We start from the raw sequence: 23,457 nt of genomic DNA, 5'->3' as shown, positions 1-23,457 counted from the left end.
TTTTGATGATGTTTTCGATTTTTAGATGTCATGCGGGTTTCAAGCTCTTTCTTTTAAATATATTTATATTAACTCATAATTTTTCGGGGTGCTAAATCTTAAAATGAACTTAACTTTTTTATCCATCATGCATCATCCGTGATTAGCATATGCATTCAAAGTCGTATGCTATGTAAACATTCAGGACACCAATCTTCTCTCGTGGATAATCAAATACGATCAAAATTGATCAAAAATTTAAATAGAAAACTTATGTTCGCGTTATACGTCAAAATAAATTTAATACAAGGTAATTAATTGTGAACATTAAACAACGGATCAATGCAATATTAATACCACTGCATGGTTTTTGCAATATTTTATCATACTTTCAGTGTTATTATATTGCAGTATTTTGTAATTTACTGTCTTGCGTTAAATTTTCTCTAGTATATGGCACGACTTTTTCTTGATCTCATTTCTCATCGATTTTAACCATATTTGGAATCTTACTTTCTGATTACGCTACTCATGGTGAATATGAGGCGCAATATGCACTTAATATATTATCATAATCATCTCTTACTTTTTACATTTTGTCATTTGTAATATATATATATAGAGAGAGAGAGGATAATCTTAATTTTTGCTACTTTTTGAACTTCATATATAAATATATGTGTGTGTGTTAATCAAATATAATAAACGATATTTAAAATAATATATGCTATAGTGTGCAAATGAATCGGAACAAAGTGATTTTTTATAACCTATGTACATATACAGTACAGTGATAATAATAAAACAGTGATAATAATAACAGTGTACAGTGAAAATAATAAAATTAATAGATAAATTAGAAAATTAACAGTGATAATAATAAAATTAGTGTACAGTGATAATAACCTTTGTACAGTGATAATAATAAAATTAATAGGAAATATGGCTTCCTTTAGCAAAAATGACCTCTTGAATGGGCTTAGGCATTGACTGTTCTAGTCTTGTGTATATATTTTTTACTTCTTTATGGTAGAACCTACTTTTATAGTGTTCTTCATGAGCTCTTTTACAGTACAATCCAGTTTACTAAGATATTCTTTGAGAATGCGCCTCAAATTTTCGACAGATCTTAAGTCGGATGAATTTCAAGGCCAATCGAGCAAAGTAATTTTATTTTCTATCATGAACCTTCTGACAGATTTAGAATTGTGGCAGGGAACCAAGTCATGTTGAAATGTCCCTGCAAAGGGTTTCAAGAATGAAACAATGCTACGTTTTCAAATTTTTGTATATTCATCATTCCGTCAATAGAAACTAGATTTTCTGCCATCTGCGGTAAAAGAATCTGCAGTTCTTGGCCTAACAATGTTAAATGTATGATCATGAACAAATAAATGGTGGTGTGGTGTGTGGTGTATTTAATTATGGCAAAGCACACTAGGGCTATCTGCCTAAGAGGAGGGATGCCTTTCGTGGAGGACTTTCTAAGGGAAACTGGCTCGTATACACGAACAAATAAATGAGTAGCATCGCTAAAACTACCTTTTTCCAATCATTTACGATTCAAGATTTGCATTTTTCGGCCCACGTTAATCAACCATTAAATAATAATCGTGTTTGCTTCATCTGATGTATTAAAAGTTGTTTTTTAATTGTTGCGCTTCGTCCAACTAGCAGAGAGAAGTCTAAGCAGCACATTTGAAGGATGAATATCAGTACCAATAGACAACTGATCTCTTTCAAGGTATTTACTATTTTTTTGGGAGAGGTATTATTAATGCTATTATTGATCTAATGCATAAAAACGCAAGTGCACTCTTGTCACTAACTATAATGGAAGGGTAAGTAACATCTGAAGCACAAATTAATGCTATTAATCAGTAAATTGCATTAATTTTATGTTATTTTTTTTAAAATAATATTGTAAGGATTATGTTAATTTTATTAACAGTTAAATTTTAAGTTAAAGTTCCTTTCCTGTCAAATTCTTAACTTACTACTTTCGGCTAGAACGTAGTTTTAGAATCACGTCTGAATACATAATGAGGAGGAGTGGTATTTAACCGCGAAGTTCCTTGGTCTTAGCGAGAGAGAATCAGAGTTTCTTATTTACGCGCGTCTGCCTTTTGCCCACTTTCTCTTTCGAAGCTATGGTTTTCCCCATGTGTAACGTGTATACGAGCCAGTTTCACTTAGAAAGTCCTCCACGAAGGCATCCCCCCTTAGGCAGATAGCCCTCGAGGCTTTGCCGTAATCACACACACACTCTTTCGAAGCTGTTATTACGTTCGGTCGTACTCAGGCCCTTGATAGCTTCGCAGTCATCTGGTGTTTAAGAGGCCAACTGCATTAGAAACTTGATAGCTTCGGCTATATTTCTTAAGTAATATTAAGTTTTAATTTAATTCTTAGTCTCTTAAGCTCAAGCCCAAGTGTCGGCTTTGGTTGTACACTCCAAGACGGAGTTTTGTTAAATCTTATTGGAATAATAAAGGGTTAGTTACCCTTCCATCTTGTTGTTTCTTGTCACACGAACTTAAGCGATTATTTGCTAACTAGTTCTTAAAATTCGTCACTTTCTACAGTAACTCAGATTTACACTAGTGAGAATCTTACAATATAATACTTTTCTTTAATTCTTCTTTGTATATTTATTTGTTCTTCGAACTGATCTATTTTAAGGATAATTTTTTTAAGATATGTTTTTCTAAAACTGGGATAAGGACTCCTTGAAAGCACCGTGTAGAGAGTTTGACTTTCTTTGCTATTATATAAAGTGTGTGACTCTGTATAGACGTTAAGCGACTAAGTCTGAGTGACAGCATAAACTATTCTGAGTGACAACTAACCTAAATAGATGGACTGAAGGTACTCTTAGTGCTTACAAATCCGCCAGCACTTATGGAGGGAAATTCAAAATAGTAAGTCAAATGTAAAACTCAATTTAAATAACTAGTAGTCGAAGGTTATACAAAGCAAATCAACGCGAAGTTGGCTCAGAACTTCACCGGCGTGAATTTAACTATCGGCAATCTAATGCAAGACCGAAGAATAGCAAACCTAGTAACGTGACCTTCAAGAGGCAGAACACGGTTGAACTTAATAATCTCAAAACCTCACTTTAAATAAATGCGAAATCATTTGCGTTGTAGCAGGAAAGCGCAAAGAGAGAGACAGTACAGATTCAAAATATAAAATAACTGGTTATTCAAATTAAAGAAACCTCATGAGTTCTAAGGGCTCCATGAGTCGACAAAGTTTCAGTTGCCTTCAAACTACAGCTGTCTGTTGTAGTTTGAAGCTGTTGCAGTTTGAACTCTACAGTTGTCGTTGCCAACTGACTCGACAAGAGTTTGAAGGCAACTGAGAAGAGTAACAGCTGTTAATCCAATATATTTATTTGGTTTTTTTTATCAGCTTATTTATATGATTATGTCGTGCGGCAATCAAAAAAGAGAATACTAATATGAGAAATTGTTGTAGTGTCGCGCTCATTTCGAAGACAATATAAAACACAACCACCGTGCTAACAAATCATTCGGAGATAGATAAGACAGTTTTAAAATTCGAGATGTTTATTAATTTGTGTTTGTGTAAATTCAAAAACAATGTATGTCCAAGCGCGTTCGTGGAAGCAAACCTCTACGAGTGGAGGGGTTAAAACCCCTGTTTTCATACCTCCGTTGCCAATGTGGGCCGAATTCGAATGCTACTACCAATGTGGGTCGAATTTGAAAACTGCATAGACGTGTCTCATGTAATCACAGGCAGCCGTACTGAAAATTTGAGACGATATGGACAAGATCTTAGTAGATACTTAACGTTTTTCTTTTACGTGTCATTAGTTGTTCTATGTGTAATATTTTTTCAGTTAAGTGCTTTAAAACCCGATGAGTCCATTTATAATAACCCTGTGAGTTCTACTTACTGCAATCACTGCAAGCAACCAAGAACCAGCCACTCGGGAGGAAAGAGATTGTCACCAGACTCCTCGGAGGGTTCGCCTACCATCAGTCTGGTTCGAGAAGGTTACTGCTCGGAGGGTACCAGCTTGCTTTCTGCTTACCATCTACCAGCCGTCTGCTAGCTATTAATTATCTGCGATACTGAAGCTGAAAATGTAGCTTTTATACCGAACTGTCATCACTCCGTCTCAAAAAAATGTTCAGTATACAGATTTTCACTTACGAATATTAATAATAGATCATATATAAAAACAAGCACTAGTTCTATACATTCGTATTGTTCCGCAGTTTCAAGCTATCTTCTCCCCAAAACTGGGTTTATTATATTGGACGTATACATTGAATGACCGCTTTATTACGCCCACTTGACAGTGGGAAGGAAATTAGCTATGGCATTGGACTGTTGCTGCTAGACCGTTAAGGTAGTATAAAAAAGAACAATTTATCTCCTGAGATAATAGTATAAATTAAGAGTTTTTGAAAATTGGGTAAAAACATGATTTGACCGATTTTGAACGTAAAATGATTGTAGGAACTCAAAGCCATGCAGAGAGTATCAGTGAAAAACCGTGGCATTTGTAAAATTTTCAGATACGACTATAGTAAAGTGTGTTAAGACTGGATTGTCAGGCAAAAGATTGCGTTTCAACGTGGAACTTATGTTCGTTACCGACTGCTGAATATTTTAGCAGAACGTAGTGTCCTAGCAGATTTTTAAAAGACAGCAGAATGGTAACAATGTAGAAAAGTGCTGCACATCCTTAATTAAGGATAGTTTTTAGAAGATCTTCGAACGCATTGTTCGCCGTAGATGCATCATATAGGATATGAAAGCTGAAGACCAGTTCGAACACCTTAATTTTCTGCAGCTAACAAGAGGATAAAACATATCACATTCGCTCAGGAGGGCAATGATTAGACAGTAAATTGGAAACAGGTTATGTGGGCTCGATGAACCCGTTTTCAGTTATACCACACAGGTAGGCGAGTAAGAATTTGGAGGAAAATGCACAAAAGCATCGGTGCTAAACACTCTAGCCATCGAAAATAAAGGATAATGAGAAAAATATGCTCACTAAGTTAATGTTGCTGCCAATATCCAATGTTGTAATTATTTATGTTAATTAAATACAGGACAGTAACAAGCACAGGAGCATCATATCATCGCTATAAGCAAAAATGGTATTGCCTCTGTGTACTACCTTTTTGTATTTATTGAGTATAAACAAGGTTACATGCAATTAAACAGATGTTATACATTTGGATATACAGCACTGCATATTGTTACATTTGGTGATCGTAATGTTCATAGGTAGGTGAGGTACAATAAAGTTCGTAATAAAAAAATAGATACAATAAAGTTCGTAATGTCAGTTCGTAATGTCAGTACTCGACTGGAATCGGCTCTGTTACAAAGTATGTCATGGAGGTATGGCACAGATATGAACGAAGACTGAAGGCACATTAGAAATATGTCTTGCGTGGAGATAACAATGTCATTTTGAAATTATTGCAGAATGAGAGGATTGAAAATTAAAGATGGTACATATTAAGTCCTTGTCTGTGGAGGTAGTCGATGATATTCTTTATCTGACTAAATGTTTTTCGGTGCTTGATTAGAAATCGCCTGAATTCTAAACCTGGGTTGATTGGATGACGGATATGGTGAACAGACGTCATTGGACAGTTGAAGATGTAGTGTTCTGGGTCCCCGCTGCTTCCACAAATACATTTATCAGAGGAGGCTTCGTGTTTGTTGTAGAAGTAGAGTGGAAATGGGCCGTAGCCCGATATGTTCTGGGAAAGGAGGTAGGATGAAAAAGTGACGTTTTCCTCTACTTTAGGGAGGAGTTCATACTTTCGTCCTTCCTGTTGTCCGTGGTCCCATTGATGTTGCCATTGTGCGATTGCAAGTTGTTTCAGCTTTCATTTCAATGCTGACTTCGGCCATGGGATAGAGATTAGAGTGCTTATTTGGTGGAGTGCTGCGTCTTTTACTAAGAAGTTATCGCGTTCATTTCCTGCACAAGCATTGTGACCTCCAGTCCATGATATTATAAATTACATGAATTAAATACATTTGAACAAAAAATTGCACTTTCGCCCATCTGTTAGCGCCGTAAATATGCAAATTCTGTGATTGACAATGTGGAGCTCAATGGACGCGTTTTGGAATTCTTGTCTGCAGTGTTGTTTAAAGTGAATGCGATTTCTAAGAGTGATTAGTAATGGCTCAAAGTCATCATTTAAGTAAAGGTCAAAAGTGGCGAATAATTAGTAGAATCGAGGGAGGTCAAATATAAATAGAATTCGCTCAAGATTTGAATATCTCTCAAAATGTCATTTCAAGTGTTCGGAGTCTCTTTTTAAGCACTGGATCAGTTAATAGACAGTCTGATCAAGGACGACCAAGAGCAATAACGTTATCAGAAAACCGGCTGGAAGAAACCGCGAAGAGATTACAGGAGATTTGGTTTCAGACCTTCGGGCTGTCACAGGAGCTCGAATTAGCTAATGTCGCAAGAAGGCTTAACAAGGTTTGACAGTATGCAAGAAAAACCAATGGTTGGTGTTCCACTCACTGCAGCTTCCAGAGTGTCCCGTTTCAGCTGTGCCGTCGTCATGTTCAATGGAACCAAGTATTCTAGGCCCGAGTATTTTTTACTGGCAAATTCAGCTATAATCTGAACAGCGATTCTAGTTGCGTTTTGATATGGAGAGAGGAAAGAGCTGTATATCTTTCAAGAAGCCTCTGTAACCACTCGGAGATATGTGGACGAGAGGTATTGGAACCTCAAGTTAGACAGTTTAGGAGTGCTCTTGGCCCATATTTTTTGCTAATGGACTGCAATGCTGAGCCTCATCGAGCATAGGTGGTGTCAGAATACTTGCAAACAGAAGATTTCACTCGAATGGCTTGGCCACCTTACTCACCCGATTTGAACCCAATTGAGCATGCGTGGAATGCCTTACGGCCGAATTTCAGCTTGCCAAATCCCTTTCCGACTCTCCAGTAGCTGAAAAGTACACTTTTAGAAGAGTGACACGCACAGCACAAGACCTTTAAGTTGTTGAAATCAAGATGGGAGATATGCATATTTGTTAGAGGCCACCATATTAAAGAAAAAAATTTCCCACAAGAGGTGACTGAATTTTCCGATTTCCATAAATTTGGTTTTAATTTCAATTTTTTGCAAATAATCAACTGTCAAACATTGTAATTTATGATAGATAATGCTTTTGTATAAATTTCTATTAAAAATTTTTCATTAAATATCAGTTACGTTTTACTTCTGTCATTATCCTTTAAATCTGACGACCAGTGTACATTGTTGTATCAAGCTGGTGGAGGCAATCTGATAGTTTCGGGAATGTTCTTCCTGGAATACTTCTGGCTCTTTAATTCATGTTCATGATTGCCTGAATAAGACCTATATCTAAGCATTATTGCTGACTAAGTACATCCTATTTTGTTAATCTCTTATTCCAATGTCGAGAACTACTTTCAACAAGAGAATGCACCCTGTCATAGTGCTGGTATTGCACAGGATCGGTTTGAAGAACATGAAGAAGAGCTTACTTTACTTAGGTAGTCCACCAGAATCCACAGATATTAATCACATTGAGCATTAGCGGGATGAGGTTCAAAGAGTTATGATACATCTAAATCCACAACTATCCAATGCCCCACAATGGAAAATGCTATTTATCAGGCACAGTTTCAGATTTCACAAAGGACCTATCAATATCTCGTAGAGTCCGTGCGAAGAAAAATTAGTGCTGTACTAAAGGCAAAAGGTAGCTTAATGGGCCGATCATAATAAAGTGGCCTCTTAGTGTGTATTATGATAAGAATAAGAATTTACCAAGCCTCCTTCGCTCTCTAAGGACACTGGTGATTATTGTCTAAAATCTGCATTAAAACGAGGGAGATCCTGTTTTATTTTATTGCTTTATATATTTAGGAAAGGATCAAGATAATAGGATGTTTTAAATAGGTACACATCAACACCTAAATTTGCCGCAAGACTAGCAAATTTTAAGATTACAATTAAATGACTACAACAAAATATGCAATATAATTTGCTTTATATATATATTGTACAGTAGGTTATTTTGAAGCTAGAGACGTGAAAATTGAACAATGCCCGCGCTGGGACTCAAACCTGGACCTCTCGAATACTCGCCGAGTGTGCTAACCGTTACACGACGAAGGCATGCTAGAAGGAAGGAGAAATACTTTATATAATCTCCCCTTTAAAGGGCGACTGGGGATTAGGGAACCCATTCTCCAAATTCTGGTGGTGAAGAATCATCATCCACCATCTTTTTAGTTCGGGCGCCACCGTAGAGTCATTAGTTTATTTTGAAGCAGGAGAAGTGAAAAATGTACAATGCCCTCGCGCGACTCGAACCTGGACCTCTCGAATACGTGCCAAGTGTGCTAACCGTTACACCATGAAGGCATGCTAGAAGATGGGAGAAATACTTAATAGTATATATATATATGCATATATACATATATACGTATGATTTGCTTTACGTTTATTTATGGTTCTATTACTGTGAAATCACCAGATGAAGTTTCCAATAGTCTACGCATTCATGATGGACTGACACTTTGCCATAATTATCCCCTCTTATATTTTTAGGATACATAATTTTTTTCATTTTTCAAATTTTTGCGGATCTTCAAAACAGCTTCCTATACTTCTATAGAAAAAAATCCGTATATGAGATGATACGCATATATCGAGAATCGACTGCACATTTTTAGAAGAATGAAGGGAAAATCAAATTTAGCTCGAATAAAATTTGTTATGATATTTTGTAACTTATATTTAAAGAAACATCGACGATATTTCAAACAATTCATATGTTTAAGATGTAACTTAGAGACTGGTTTCCAAAAACACTTTGAACAGAACATTTAAAAAATAGGTTAATAAACAAATAGAATAACGAAATGCAACAGAAAAAAAAAAAAAAGAATAAAAACTGATATGTAGAGAAAAGTGAAAAATCAAAAATTGAAAAATAAGAGAAAAGTAATAATATAAGATATTTCTAACGCCTTCTTAGCATGCCTTCGTGGTGTAACGGCCAGCACACTCGGCGCGTATTCGAGAGGTCCGAAGTTCGAGTCCCGGCGAGGGCATTGCACATTTTTTTATCTATCCTGCTTCGAAATAACCTAATGTCTCTACAGTATAAACCAGAAATAACCTAATATCTCTACAGTATAAACCAGCACAAGTTGAATATTAGGTGCTGAAATCAAAAATGGTGATCAGCAACTAATAATAATAATTATATAAATAGTTATGAAACAAAGACTTTTCCAAGTCATCTTCTTGAAATATGAAGATCAATGCAACTGAATTCAGCGTAAATTAGAAAATATTGCGTAAAGCCTGTACCTACAGTCAATGCTCTATTATTATTATTATTATTATTATTATTATTATTATTATTATTATTTTAAATTTCAGCTCTTACATACAATTATTATGTATGCTCTGTAATTACCTTCGAACCAGTTCATTTCAAACAAAATTTCAATTAATAATAAAATAAGATGCCTTTATAAAAATTTCTTTCCAGTTATTTTATGTTAATTATCCTTACTGTTTTTCTCACTTTCTGTTTTCTTGCCAGAATACTATTTTCTATTTCTCGTGCATTCAGATGCGGTAGAAAGAGATATTATTTAAAGGATGGTTTTAGATTGTGGAATCAGAACGTGTTCTACCTGCTGAAAGACCACGTTACTAGTTGACTCTCTTAATAGCAGTTTATCAGCGGTGTTGCGTTATTCTTGCCAGTTGTCACGCCGATTTCAGGTCTGAGCTATTAAGGTAGTTTATTCCTACCTCTATGGTGTCAGCTAACTTGCTCGCATTCTGTCTGTGTAGCTTTTGAGTTAGCTTACGATTTACTTAGTTAAGTAAAATTCTTTACTTTAGAGTTACGCTATAAATGCTGGCTGGTTCTGTAAGCACGAGCAGTGCTTTCTGTTAAACTTTTATCTGAGTTAAATAAAAGGGTCTTTTAAACCCTTTTTCAAGTCTCTGTAGTAATTCCCAAGACGATGATTCGCTTACGGTTTCCAGAGTCTCTAGTTTAGTTTATATTACCAAAGAGAATAAGACTTTAAAGTGGAAACAGAGAAGCATTTTTGTTAAACTTGGGAGATATATTATTTTTGCTAACAGTTATTTTAATTTGTTAGCCTTTTCTGTCCTTTCTGGTTTTCCTTGCGTTTCCTCGCCAGGATGTAAATGAGTTAGGATGAACGAGAGTGTATTTAAACTGAAGTAGCGAAAAGATTAGTCAGAGCATGTTTTCGCTACTGAGTGTACACGTTGTTATTTATACTAGTTGTTTGAATTATGAATCTCGGCTTCGCATTCTTGCCGCCGAAGTTAATATCTTGTTTATCTGATGCAATCTGCTAGATTAAATCGGTTTGTGTAGTCTTGAACTACTATTTTATCTCTTAAATTTAGCTCGTTACCATTAAGTTCCTCACCACAAGTGGCTAGTGAAATTGTAAGCCCGTGAAACTGTGCCATATGAAAATAACTGGGCTCAATTAAAGGACTTCTTTTACTCACTTTCCCTGTTGTACTCTTCTTTTAGATTGAAAAGTACTCTTCTTTTATTTGAAAGTCGATACACAAACTTTCCAGTAGCTCTAATAGAAGTGTATTTTAGCAAAGAAGACTATATCTTACAAACAGTTCTTTTTCTGTTTTCAGAATGAAAACAAAGATGCGGATGAACAGACTCTTAAATCAGAACTGGAAGGCCTTATTGAAAAAATTAAGGTAAGTAAACGAGAAGTATAGGAATTGAATATATAGCTGGAAAGACTCTTATTAATTTGAATCCGCAGAGACTAGCAAATCTGTTCAAGATAAGAGGTCATATTATAGAAAATAGTCAGTGAAATTAGAGGAAATTTATCGGAAAACTAACTCCATAACTCCATTAACTAAAACCATAATCAAAACAAGTTCATTTGCTTTGATTATTAACCTAAGTGGGAAACATCTGCATCCTTTGTCGACAGCAATAAAGCTTACTCAAAATCCTCCCTTCCTCTGGTATTCTGATTATGTCCGATTTTTAGCAAATTGTCTTCAACTCCATGATTCTCAGATGAAGGTACGTACATATATGCAAAGTACAATCACACAGTACTCCCCATTCAATCACACAGTACTCACGACTCAATCACACAGTACTCACGATATCTAGTAGATTCAGGATATCTATTAGATTTATGTATAGCATTGTTTTAATATAGGTATTTTGACACAAAATCGGACTTTATCTGAAATAACATATCATTTTTTTTTCATATTTCGATTCTACGACTCAACTTATACCTAAATATTAAATTTTGAAAAATTTGGTGCGAAATTTTCGGAGAAATTCAAAAATTTATCTTAGCGAAATTTTTTTAGTTTGGCCATGAATAATTTACTTGGCGAACTTCTTAATATATGGCAGCCAATTTCCTTTCCCTTCCATTATGCCGGAGCGGAAAAAAAAGGCACCCCGTTTTTACCATTTTACACTGTGTATGAGCGGAAAAGAAGCCACTTTGTTTCTACTTCCAAATAATTTTAGCAAAGTGTTTAAACCACATCTGATGTTTTATAGCTTTCAACAAATATGCCAAATTTCAAAACTCACCAATATATAAATTCACACATATCTTCGGAAATTTTGAATATACAATTGTAATTTTTTGCAGGTATGCTTAAAAAATACGTCTACTTTAAGATGATGGTAAAAATTTTATAGATTACAATTCAAAATGTTTTTTAAAAAATTTATAAAAATTATTTAAAAATACCAATTTTAAAAATAAATCATAAAAAATGGGTGAACTTTATTTGGAAAGAACCTGAATTTCGGAATGTGGAAGGAAGAATCAAATAAGCTTAATGAACAAAAGAGGGATTAATAAATATATACCAAACTCAATTAACATTGAGGAGCTAAAATTTTGAGAGCTAATTTTTTAAAAAATACTCGTTCGATTTTTACAAAACTTGCTAGTTTGGCGTAATTTGTGTCGTAGAATTGAAATATGGAAAAAAATTGGCACGTTGTTTCAGAAAAAGTCCGATTTTGAGTCAAAATACCTATATTAGAACAATGCTACATATAAATCTAATACATATCCTAGGTAGCGCCCTTTTTTTTTCGCAGTGTACTTTTAATATATGCTTAATATGTTTTCGACATATTTCAAGATGCACGTTCTTACAGACATCACAAAAAATATTCTAAGCCGTATATATACGGTTTTGCCGATCAGAGAGTTTTAAGTATTATCTCACCGCAAAGTTATCAATGACTAAGGGCCCATTTCTCGATTCGAAGCCGAGCCAAATAATTAAACACGCCAATCGTTCAGCTTACGCTCGTCATCACATTGTTCAGCGAAATAGTACAAGACTCCTCGTAAATTATACAATTCATCTAAAGCAGTAATGTAGAGCCAAAAGAATGAAAATCAAGGAAATGAGCTGACAATATTATCAACACCAAATGATAAACAGATTCTCATAAAGGTACCTTACATCCCAGCGTTCTCCGAGACTCGAGACTGGGCCCTACTACATGATACCCAGCAGTGCTAATTACTATACCGATTAGGGCAGTTGCAGACATCATGGAAATACACCTCTCTGTGTATGCATTGATTTTTATGTGCGATATTCATAAATAATTGCTTATAGGGCTAAATATTTGTTCCATTTGAAAGTTGTAGCTCATTTTAGTTTGGTAGCAGTTCTATTAGACTATATTACTTTTATATTTGATACTGAAGGGGTACTTACCTATTAACGCAGCCACCATGGCGCAATTCGATGACTTCTTACAGATGCGAAAGAATAATGGCGTAAGTCATCATTCAATTCAATTGCAAGAATTTGCTTACTACGTACATAAATATTATTACATGTAATGGATTAGGCAGATGCCTGTAATGGATTAGAGACGTTTATTGCATAGAGAGAATAATGGAACTTGAAAACCAAGCAGCTGTAGATATAACATAATTTATTGTCGGACAATTAGTTATTGATACATATAATAACACACCATTACGGGCGCAATACCCACCCCACAGTTTTTGGAAGCTTGCATCTCTCCAGACAATGGGTGATGCAGAGAAGCGATGGATTCATTTTATGCAGGCAAGCGGGGAAAAATCGCTGCACATTCAGAAGAAATGTCTGAGAGTGTTAAAAGTTTCGATTATAAAATTGCTATCTTATTCAGTGATTGGATAATCTGCGTTGCTGCACGTTACGTAAGATGGCATGATGCGGAATAATTTTGGTATGACGCAGTTTAGATTGATATGTTGTAACAGTTACCATTTTTAAGATAGATAGGGGAAATAACAAATCAAAATGAACAACAAATGGGATATTGCCAAATTAATGTCAGTAATTTCTTTTCATATTTTATATTTTACATACATATGTATATTATATCTTACATACATATGTAAATTATCTTTTAACTAGGTATTCATTCCAAAAACAATTAATAAAAAACTACTTAAAAGCTATAACTAACCGATAAAACACTAACAATCAATAAAACTACTTATAAACGGGTTTTTTTAATCTTATCTTGTGTTATGTTGGAAATTTAGTGGCGATCGCTCAAAATCAGATTCAAAACAGCTGTTCCCTCTAGCGATTTTGCGGCAAAACATATGTAATCCTGCAGAAACTTCACGCACATTTTTTCATTGACAGCAAGTTCTACAAGAGCATATTTTAAAATTGAGTAAGGCAAAAATATCACTATTTGTCTACAGGGGCGTAGCTAGAGGTGGGCAAGGGGGGCATCTGTCCCCGGGCACAAAATCCAAGGGGCGCCAAACTGATGTTACGACATTTTAGAATTAAATGTTTTCCATCCTTGGCAAGCAGTAGGGGGCGCGAAATCTTCAGTTGTCCCTGGGCGCTGAAAAGTTGTGAGTGTGGTTGCCTGAAGAACAGTTATGTGCATGGTTGCCAGAATTTGGTACACCCAGAAAATTTGGCGGCTTCTATTAAGGTGGTTGCGCTAAAACATAAGTACTCTGAAGGGTTATAGCTGAAGGGAGTCAACAATGAGGATCAGCGGAGACTTCTGAAAGAAGAAAGAACGAAGAGTTGCGTGAGATGAAGGACTGGAAAATAAGAAATTAGCTTCGTGGTGGTCTGGCAACATTTATTGGCAGTTTCGGATAAACCTGTTAGGTGGTTAGAGCATAGAAAGTATTAGCTTTGTGTAATTAATTAAATAACTCAATTGAAATAGCTCAATATTATATCTCCATTATAATCTTCATAGCCTGAAAGTTAAGTTACTCCATAATAATTTTTCCGTCTACCTATGTGTAAATAAAACTTCGCCATCGTTAAAGAACTGGTAAATTTTATTTTTCTTCCTCTCTAAGGCGAAAGCGAATATGGCAAACATATGACCGAAAGTGTTTAAACCAAAGTGGATTGACAAATTTTAATTTTTGCATTTGCTTTTCAATTTGTCAATCAGTAATCGAATTTCATCTTTGGACTTAGAAGGAAACCAAAAGAAATTAGAAATCGTTAGAAAGAGAAAAATGTCTAATGATATGCATGTCTAATGAAAAAGTTAAATTTATTGTCATAAGACAAAAAATGTCTAATGACATCAAATGTTGACATGAAATTACATAGCTGTACCTTAAAGACCTTTTAAGCATTCAAATATTTAATTTGATTCAGTACTTTAATTGTTTCAGCCAAACATTACTTGTAATCTTTAAAAAATTCAGTGATCTAACTTGAACTGTTTATTTTTGTTTCGTTTCAGAAAGCTCAGGCAGAGGCCGCAGACAAAACAATCGAAGATATTTGCTCAGACATGCCAGATATTCCAAAAATACCTTTGCGAACAAAGAAAATTTTGAAAGGTCACCTATCCAAAGTTACGGCTGTACATTATTGTGGTGATAATAGGTAAATATAGGTCTTATTTACTTAGTGGTTCTAGAGCATCTTTTTAGTATACATTTACAGTTTCAACATGATGTGTTACATAGAGAAAATGATGGAATGTTATTTCATGTAAATATTTCCCAAGTTCGTTTCTAATTTCATATGTATTTTAGCTTTTTTATGTGAAAAGGTACTAGAATTCGTTTATTTCTACAAATATACAATATTACAGACACCTCTTTTTTCCTCTATAAAATTCAGCTATTCAAATCTTTCGAAATAATTTTCAACAGTCTTAGATGTCTCTTTTCAAATATTGAATCTACCATTCGTAATAAGTGCTTTTCTCTAATACGAGTAACTCAGCTGTTTTTAAACCATCATAGATATGCCATTTCCATCTTTGTAACTTTTTAAATTAATTTTTAATTTAGCTTAATATTTTGGAGTCCAAAGTAATATGCTGTCAAATCGTGAGAAAAGTAAAAGAATGTAAATCAGATTAAAAGAAAAAGCAGAGAGAAATAAATTTCCACTTAAAAGTCGATGCATTATCATTCGTCCATCCATCCATCCACAAAGTTACAAGCACTATTGCAGCCGTGAAAGCAGCTAATATGATAGGCAATTGCAAAACTTCAGACGACGTCGAATCGTACTAAATAAGAGTGGTTATTCTGCAACGAACCCCAAATTTTATGCTATGAATTGCGTGATTAATTCTTTAGATATACCACCATTCGCACCACAAACCTATCAGCTCATTCGGTGGTATGACGGAGATTTGGGGATTTCTCATATATTGAACTCGTCCTTCCTCGAACTACTAATTCCATATTCGATTCACTGCGACCGAGTTCTGTCCAACATGAGTACTAGTTTCTCTAGATGATAATGATTAGCCTCGGTATAGCACAAATCTTCCATGACAAATGCCAGAAATTTTCTGGTATGACTGCCATATTCTTCAGCGATGTATAACCAGAGTATAATCACCTAAAACCAGAGATAAGTGAAAAGACTCGATACCAGGGAGGACTTGGTACTTGGACTTGGTATTTTAGGAAGCCCAAAAATGACACTGCGATTTTTTAGACAGCTGTTTTTTCCTTCTGAAAAACAGGGGAGATGTGTGCTAGATCGACCAAAATTGTTATCTTAATCGTGAATTCGTAATCGGGTCTTGGGTATAATGAAGCTATTTTTGCAGGGTAGGGCAGAAATAAGCATACGAGACACAGCACTTTACTATATGGTGACACAGGTACTGTCCCGCAATGTTACTTATCCAGTGAAGCATCCTACTGCAGCTCTGTGCTATCTTTTTCCAAAACATGTCCATTATTTGGAAAAGTATGTATACTCAATGAAGACTTATTTAAAACTGACTTTTCGTAACAATTATTGCTCAAATTTACGTTGGCCTTGTTCCGAAAGGCATTTGGCAAGACTGTTGATTTTACGATGAAATTCTGGAGCATCTATCACGTATGTTTGAAACACGGGTTTGTTTGTATATGTTCTAATACCGTGATGTTCTAATGTATGTTCTATGTAATGATGTTCTATGTACATGAGAAGAGGTAGTGATCTGCCACAAATAGAATTGTCTGAGGCACATTTATTTCTCTCATCGTAATAGGCGGGAAAGAGGCCGTGCCTAGGTATGAATTCGTTTAAACGGGCATTTTTTCCTGTTTATTGATGTGTTTCTTTTGCTTTGTGATATACAATAAAGCAATAGAAACTTTATTATGAGGCAAGTCCCCTTTCCAACATATTTTCATCGCTTTCGAATCTCAGAAACAAGTACTTGTGTTTGCAAATTAAAAGGCTCACCTAACCTTTCACTGTCCACCTGCAACTGCCAGTCGTTTAAGTCAACCGAGCTGCAATATGGGCTTTTATAAGAAATTTATTATTAAAACCATACATCAATTAAGAACATCTATAATACTATCAATACTACTTCAGTTATGGAGAAAGATATTTGTCAAACAGAATGAAAGCGCCCAGCAAAGTTCAGATGCGATAATTAGCCAAAGATCTAAAGTTCTTTGGCTAGTGCTAAAGACTAGCCAAACAACTTTAGGTCATATTCTAAGAATTGACACAGACACTTAACTATTAAACGTAATAATTAAAATTTTACTTTAGGTTACAAAAATTGTAACATATGCACTTTAAAACATAGTTTTAAAATAAATATACCCTCTTGTAGTATTGGAGAAGGATATCTGAATTTTATTACTACATATAGCGAAGAAAGGGACTCTAATTGGATCTGAACTGACGGCATATAATATTAAATGCAATTTTTATTGCATTTTAAAGTTAAAAGTTTCGTTTGCAAAACTGTATTTACTGAATGCATGCGTCTTTTCTAGGGCTGTATATGCACAAGAACGACGAGCAAACATATTAGGATACTTCACAGTGGCTTTCTATTATCTTCTCCTAACAACTCCTAGAAAATAATAATAGGGCAAATGTTTGCAAGTATAATCATTCACGTCTTTTCCCGTGATCTGGTCATAATGTTGGCCCTCCTAATCTACCTGTACATATAATCATCATGCAAATATCCGGTCTATCAGATGAATCTTTCCTCATAATGTAATACTGATAGTCTATCAGATAAGTCTTTCCTCATGTTGCAATACTGATGATCTATCAGATGAGTCTTTCCTCATGTTGCAATATCGCTGGCGACCATTTCAGATTTAATACGTTTTAATGGAATTGGCGAAAAATAATTATTTGAATTTCGCCAATTATATAAATTCCGCCTTAAGGGGACGAATACTCCTTAAAACCCTTAAGATCTTCGAATATGTGACTGTTGCAAGAAATGGGATATTTTATTTATTTTAAAAGCAATTACTTCCACCTTTTTACAGCTGGCTAAATAATATAGCTGCTTTGGGAACTAGTAACCAGAAAGTTTATGTTGCTACAAATATTTTTATTATTTAATCTGTTTTTTGACGAAATTTTTTATGCTTTCACGTCATGTTTCCAGTTTGCGCGCATGATATTTAAAAATGGCTAATGATACATACTTGAAATTTGAGGAAATTATTTATATTGACACTGTCTTCTAACTAAACCAAAAATCTGATGAATATTTGAATATTAAAGAATTTTATGCACGGAAAACCTGACAGATTTTTTTTAATAAAATACATTTTATAAACTCAACTCCAAATAAAATAAAAATTTAACATTAAATTCTTAGGTCTTTTGGTTCACAGTAGTTTACAAATGTTATAAAAGCTATATATTAAGTTATGGAATTAAATTATGCAACAGAACGTTTCAAACTGTGCGAGCAAGGTGAAAACATGACATGAACGCATAAAAAGTGTTGTCACAAAGTAGATTAAATTATAAAAATATTTGTCGCAACAGAAACTTTCTGGTTACTAGTTCCCAAAGCAGCTATATTATGTAGTCAGCTGTAAAAGTTGGAAGTAATTGCTTTTAAAATAGATAAAATATCCCAATTCTTGCAACAGTCACATATTCGAAGATCGCAAGGGTTTTAAGGTGTATGAGTACCCTTAAGAATTCGTAAGTGCATTATAAGGTATTTTCTCCCCCCCCCTTTCTGCATGCCTTCGTGGTGTAACGGTTAGCACATTCGGCACGTATTCGAGAGGTCCGGCATTGCTCATTTTTCATGTCTCCTGCTTCAAAAAATCCTAATGACTCTACAGTAGCACCCAAACTAAAAAAAGGTGGTGGATGATTATTCTTCACCACCAGGATTTGGCGATTGGGTCCCCTAATCCCCAGTCGCTCTTTCAAAGGGGAAGGCATTTTCTCCCTCCTCTCTGCATGCCTTCGTGGTGTAACGGTAGCACACTCGGCACGTATTCGAGAAGTCCAGATTCGAGCCCCGGCTTCTTTTTCACGTCTCCTACACAAGAACTCCTAATGACTCGACAACACGAATTATTAAAAATACTAATAGCTTATCAAGGAAAGAGCAAAATGTGAAAAACATCGAGATAAACAATTGTTATAATTCTCAGAAATAATATTTCTTGCAATAGAAGTATATTTTTTTATAAAATAGATACGGGTAAAATATGTGATTGCGCAAAATATTTTAGATGCGAATGTGAAAAATTAGTGTCGTTTATACAAGTATATACTTAGAGTCTAAGGTCTAAGGCTTAGACACTGGACCGAATATGTGCTCCATAATAAATGCTTCGAAGTTTATATATCATTTCCTAATTTTCCTTTTTATTAGCATTCACTGAAATCAGGCAAATTTGCTTCTGGCTGTAGACTATAATTTTCTGCTTGAAAATATGAATTACCTTTCGCAGTGAATTTTCCATCTTTTCTTTACATCAAATGTTCATGCGTCATCCAAGCTTTGTTTTTCCTGATTTTAAATATTAAAGATATTTTTTTTCACAGGCATTTAGTATCTGGGTCTTTGGATGGAAAGCTTATCATCTGGGACACATGGTCAGGAAATAAAGTAAATATTATTAACATTTCTGAATTTTTCTCCAAGTTAATAAATATAATTTGAATAAAATAGAAGAAATAATTAATTGTTTTGGAAACAAGAGACTCTTCTAAAGAATAATTTGATGAAAATACTTAATATCATATTATTTAAGTTCTAAGTCAAACAACAAAAATCAGCGTTATATTTTCAAATTTTCACAGGACTAGTTTTGATGATTTTACCGAACCATAATCCTCAGCTGCAAAAGCGCAAAATTTACATTAGCCAAACTAAGAGAGCCTTAAAATTTCGCGCTAAGGAACATGAGGCATATGTCTTCTGTCTTCTGGAAACACAGAAATCTACTGTTGCCCAACATTGTTGGTCCTAAAATCACACTTTCAATTTTTATGCTGCCAAAATTATTCAAAAAACATCTTCCATTGGTGAACTTGATTTTCTAGAGGCATTTCACATTCAAAAAAATCTTCCGGTTCTAGTTAACGGCCCTAATTACAATCTATCTTTGTCTTCAGCCTTTAAAGAAATTATGTTTTAATTCTGGTTTCATCAACAGATGGCGCCAGTAGCTTATCTCCTGATGTAGCAGCTGAGGATGATGCAGCTGAGGATGATGCAGCTGAGGATGATGCAGCTGAGGATGATGGCTGAGGATGTAGTAGTGGCTGCTACTGGCATCCTCAACTGCCAGTAGCAGCTGCGGATAATGGCTTTCTTATCTTATCTAATCATTGCATCTCGTTCATTTGCACTTTTGCAGCTGAGGATGATCGTTCGGTAAAATCGTCCAAACTAGTCCTGTGAAAATTTGAAAATATAATGCTGATTTTTTGTTGTTTAACTTCTAAATTAATATTTGTTTGACGTGTTATTGTATCTTAATCATATTATTTGTTAGAGAGCGTGTTTTCTTATCTCTCAATTAAAAAAAAAATACATAACTTTATAAATTACTTGCTTAAAAGCAAAATACTCCAGCTTCCTCTCACAATGCCGCTACCAACTTTAATTTAAAAACAGTTTAAAAATTGGTAAGTGTTCGACCGTCTCAAACGCAACCCTGGCTGACATTCTGCCAAAACACATAGACTTGTCCAAAAAGAACGTTATTACTTGCTACGACGTGAAAGGTCAAGTGAAAATCTTCTCTTCTCAGGAAACAGATAATTTATATGTTCGAAAGAAGGAAAGTCCCCATCTTTCCATCCTGTTTTGAGAATAATTCGGTCCAAATGGCGCATGCGTGTGTGCGCTCATAGTCGCGGAAGAGGCGGTCGAACTATATAATTTCTAAACATTTAGTGGTTATTTTTTAATAAAATGTAAAATTCAATGCTTAGATATTTCCAAGTGCCTTATCAAACCAAGTTCGCGGGTTGGCAAGAAAGTAATTTCGGTATTTTAATGTAAAAAAAACTCAATTTTTTATACAAAATATGAATTTTAGTCTATTATAAGGTATTTTTCCCTTTTTTCCAGCATGCCTTCGTGGTGTAACGGTAGCACACTCGACGTGTATTCGAGAGGTCCGGCTTCGAGTCAGGGCGAGGCCACTACTCATTTTTCACATCTCTTACTTAAAAAAAAAAAACCTAATGACTCCACACATTCAAATATCTTCCAATCTGTTTGATTACATATTGTCATCTTTCTAGTAACTATATGCTTCTGCGAGCATAGAACTTCTGGTCTTTATCAGGAAAAAAAGTCAGTCAAATGCGATTTGAAGTTGTAGGGTTTATATTTATTTTAACTAACATTTATTTTAAGTTTAAACTATCTTTCCTGTCAAGCTTTACTTTCCCCTGAAATTGCCAATGCCAGAGTATGTAAATTTTAGTAGAACGCGCAAGGATTCAAATTATCAGCGGAAGTATTCTGAGTTAAATAGAAGGGAAACGAATTCGAAGGTGTGCTTTCTTGCTTCATGAGTGTGGAGGTGGCTAGTTAGAAATTGAAGAACCACGCGTTTCGGCCTGTGTGCTTGCCTCGGCAAATTGTTAATCTTTCAACGTAATACTCAGAGTTTGCTGAATTATCAGCGGTATTTTAGAACGCGGTGAGGTTAGTTACGTTTAGAGAGCCTCGTAGTTAGTCACTTGTTAATATCTCTTTTTAGTTTCTTATTTTTATTTTACCGTCGGATCGGCGTAGTTTGTGAGCGTCAAGAGCACGCATTTGTAACTTCTTAAGTTGAATAAAAGGGATTTAAACCCTTCTCAAGACTTTGGTCTATTTCCAGTTCTCAGCAGTCACAACTTTGTTGCGTGCAGGTTGGAAGCGCGCAACTTTACATTGGCGCCCGAACACTTGTCGAACTGAAATGGCCGAAAATTGGATGGAAGCTGCGGAACAACAACAAGAAATGGCAAGCCAATTGGAAGGGATTGGATACCTGGTCCAGACGTTGAGAGCGTCAGTCAAGCCAAACGTCAATTTCGACGGAAAAAATTCGGTGGCGATATTTCTAGAAAGCCTCGACAATCACTTTCAGCTCTACCCTGTGCCTGAAAGACAAAAAGTTGTCATCGCCACATCTGCACTAAGAGGACAGGCCGCGCTATGGTGGAAGAATATAGGCAAATTTTTATTAGGGGAATTCGGAGGCCAAACATATACCTTTAAAAATTTCAAAAAATCATTATTAAAGGCCTTTCCCATAGTGAAAGATCGAGCAAGGCTAGAAGCCGAACTATATAGTTTCTATCAACGGGATATAGAAGACTTGACGGACTTTATTCTGCGAAAAATTAAACTGACGGATATGCTGTATGGGAAGAAACCCGACACGGAGATTATTGAAATAATTTTACCAAAATTACTACCTGCTGTCAAGATTACTTTGGAATTAGAAACCCAAGCACATTGCAGGAGCTCTTCGAATTGGCGGTCAAGTTTCAAAATCGCAGAATAGCGGAAAAAGCTATAGGGGCATCGTATCCTCAAAGTATCCGAAGGCAATCTTCAAATGAGCAGACCAGAAATGCAAACCGCTCTTATGGGGAAAAGAGCTAGCAAGCTAACTCATCGAACCTCGAAGGTCAAGGCCCAAAAAGGAAATTTGAAAACAAACGTCCGCGTACCCAGAAGGCAGAAGTTGAAAAGAAAGCTTTAAACGAGTAGAGGGGCCTGTGAAAGCGAGGGTCCAGACCTCGGAAGTTTTAAAAAAACCCTCAAAAAGACACTTAAATACGGTCATCGTAAAGAACTCACATCTACCAATTATACAAGTCCTGCTTGGCGATGTACCAGTAGAAGCCCTCATCGATACAGAAGCAGAAGGTAATTTTATGAGTGATACATTTTTCAAGAATTTTTATAGGTTACGATTATTTAAAAACAAAAACACAGAAATTATAGCGGCCCAAGGAAAAACCTGTCAATGCATCGGGAAATTATCATTAAACATACAGGTAAAAGATGAAAGCCTCAAAGTATTAATTTTTGTAGTAAAAAATCTGCAAAATCCACTTATTTTAGGTATGGAGTTTTTAAGGGCCGCGAGGGCCCAACTGAATTTTCAAGACAGTTCTATTGTGCTGGAGATGGACCGCAGGGTGGTGGAACCAGTGGAACAACCGCAAGTTGACCTTAGCCATTTGAATGACCATGAAAGTCAAGCCATCCTGCAAGTGGTGAGTACTTTTTCAAACTTGTTTTCAGAACGGCCTGGCAGCTGTCAAATAGTTACGCATCAGATACAGTTAACTGCCGACAAACCCTGTAGGACTAAACCTTATCGCTATGATAAACAGAAAGACCTAATCGTAATAGAACATATTCAGGAAATGTTAAAGAACAAAATAATAACGCCCATAAATAGTGAGTACGCGAGTCCAGTCGTACTATGTAGGAAAAAGAACGAGTTTCCTCCTTCGGATAAAAGGGCTTGGAGGTTTGCTATCGATTACAGAAAACTGAATAGTATTACTAAATTCCCAGTTTACCCTTTGCCGGTTATAGAGGAAATTATTAGAAAGATTAAATCTACTAGATACATGACTACTTTGGACTT

General features: G+C 35.3%; 1 protein-coding gene across 4 annotated transcripts in view; it reads left to right on the top strand.

The window, feature by feature from the left end:
- Positions 1-23,457, top strand: part of Gbeta76C (guanine nucleotide-binding protein subunit beta-2) — a 224,645-nt gene that overhangs the window by 142,933 nt on the left and 58,255 nt on the right. For all 4 annotated transcript variants that reach the window (XM_085813626.1, XM_085813627.1, XM_085813625.1 and 1 more), the window contains 3 exons: positions 10,706-10,774; positions 14,826-14,971; positions 19,385-19,448. In XM_085813626.1, coding sequence (XP_085669752.1) covers positions 10,706-10,774; positions 14,826-14,971; positions 19,385-19,448 — 279 coding nt within the window. The remainder of the gene's footprint in view (positions 1-10,705; positions 10,775-14,825; positions 14,972-19,384; positions 19,449-23,457) is intronic.

Source organism: Stegodyphus dumicola, chromosome 3 (genome assembly GCF_044657685.1).
Source record: "Stegodyphus dumicola isolate Sdum_Otavi_A_Nest chromosome 3, ASM4465768v1".
NCBI classification, from domain to species: domain Eukaryota; kingdom Metazoa; phylum Arthropoda; class Arachnida; order Araneae; family Eresidae; genus Stegodyphus; species Stegodyphus dumicola.
This window is presented reverse-complemented; position numbering and strand designations above follow the sequence as displayed.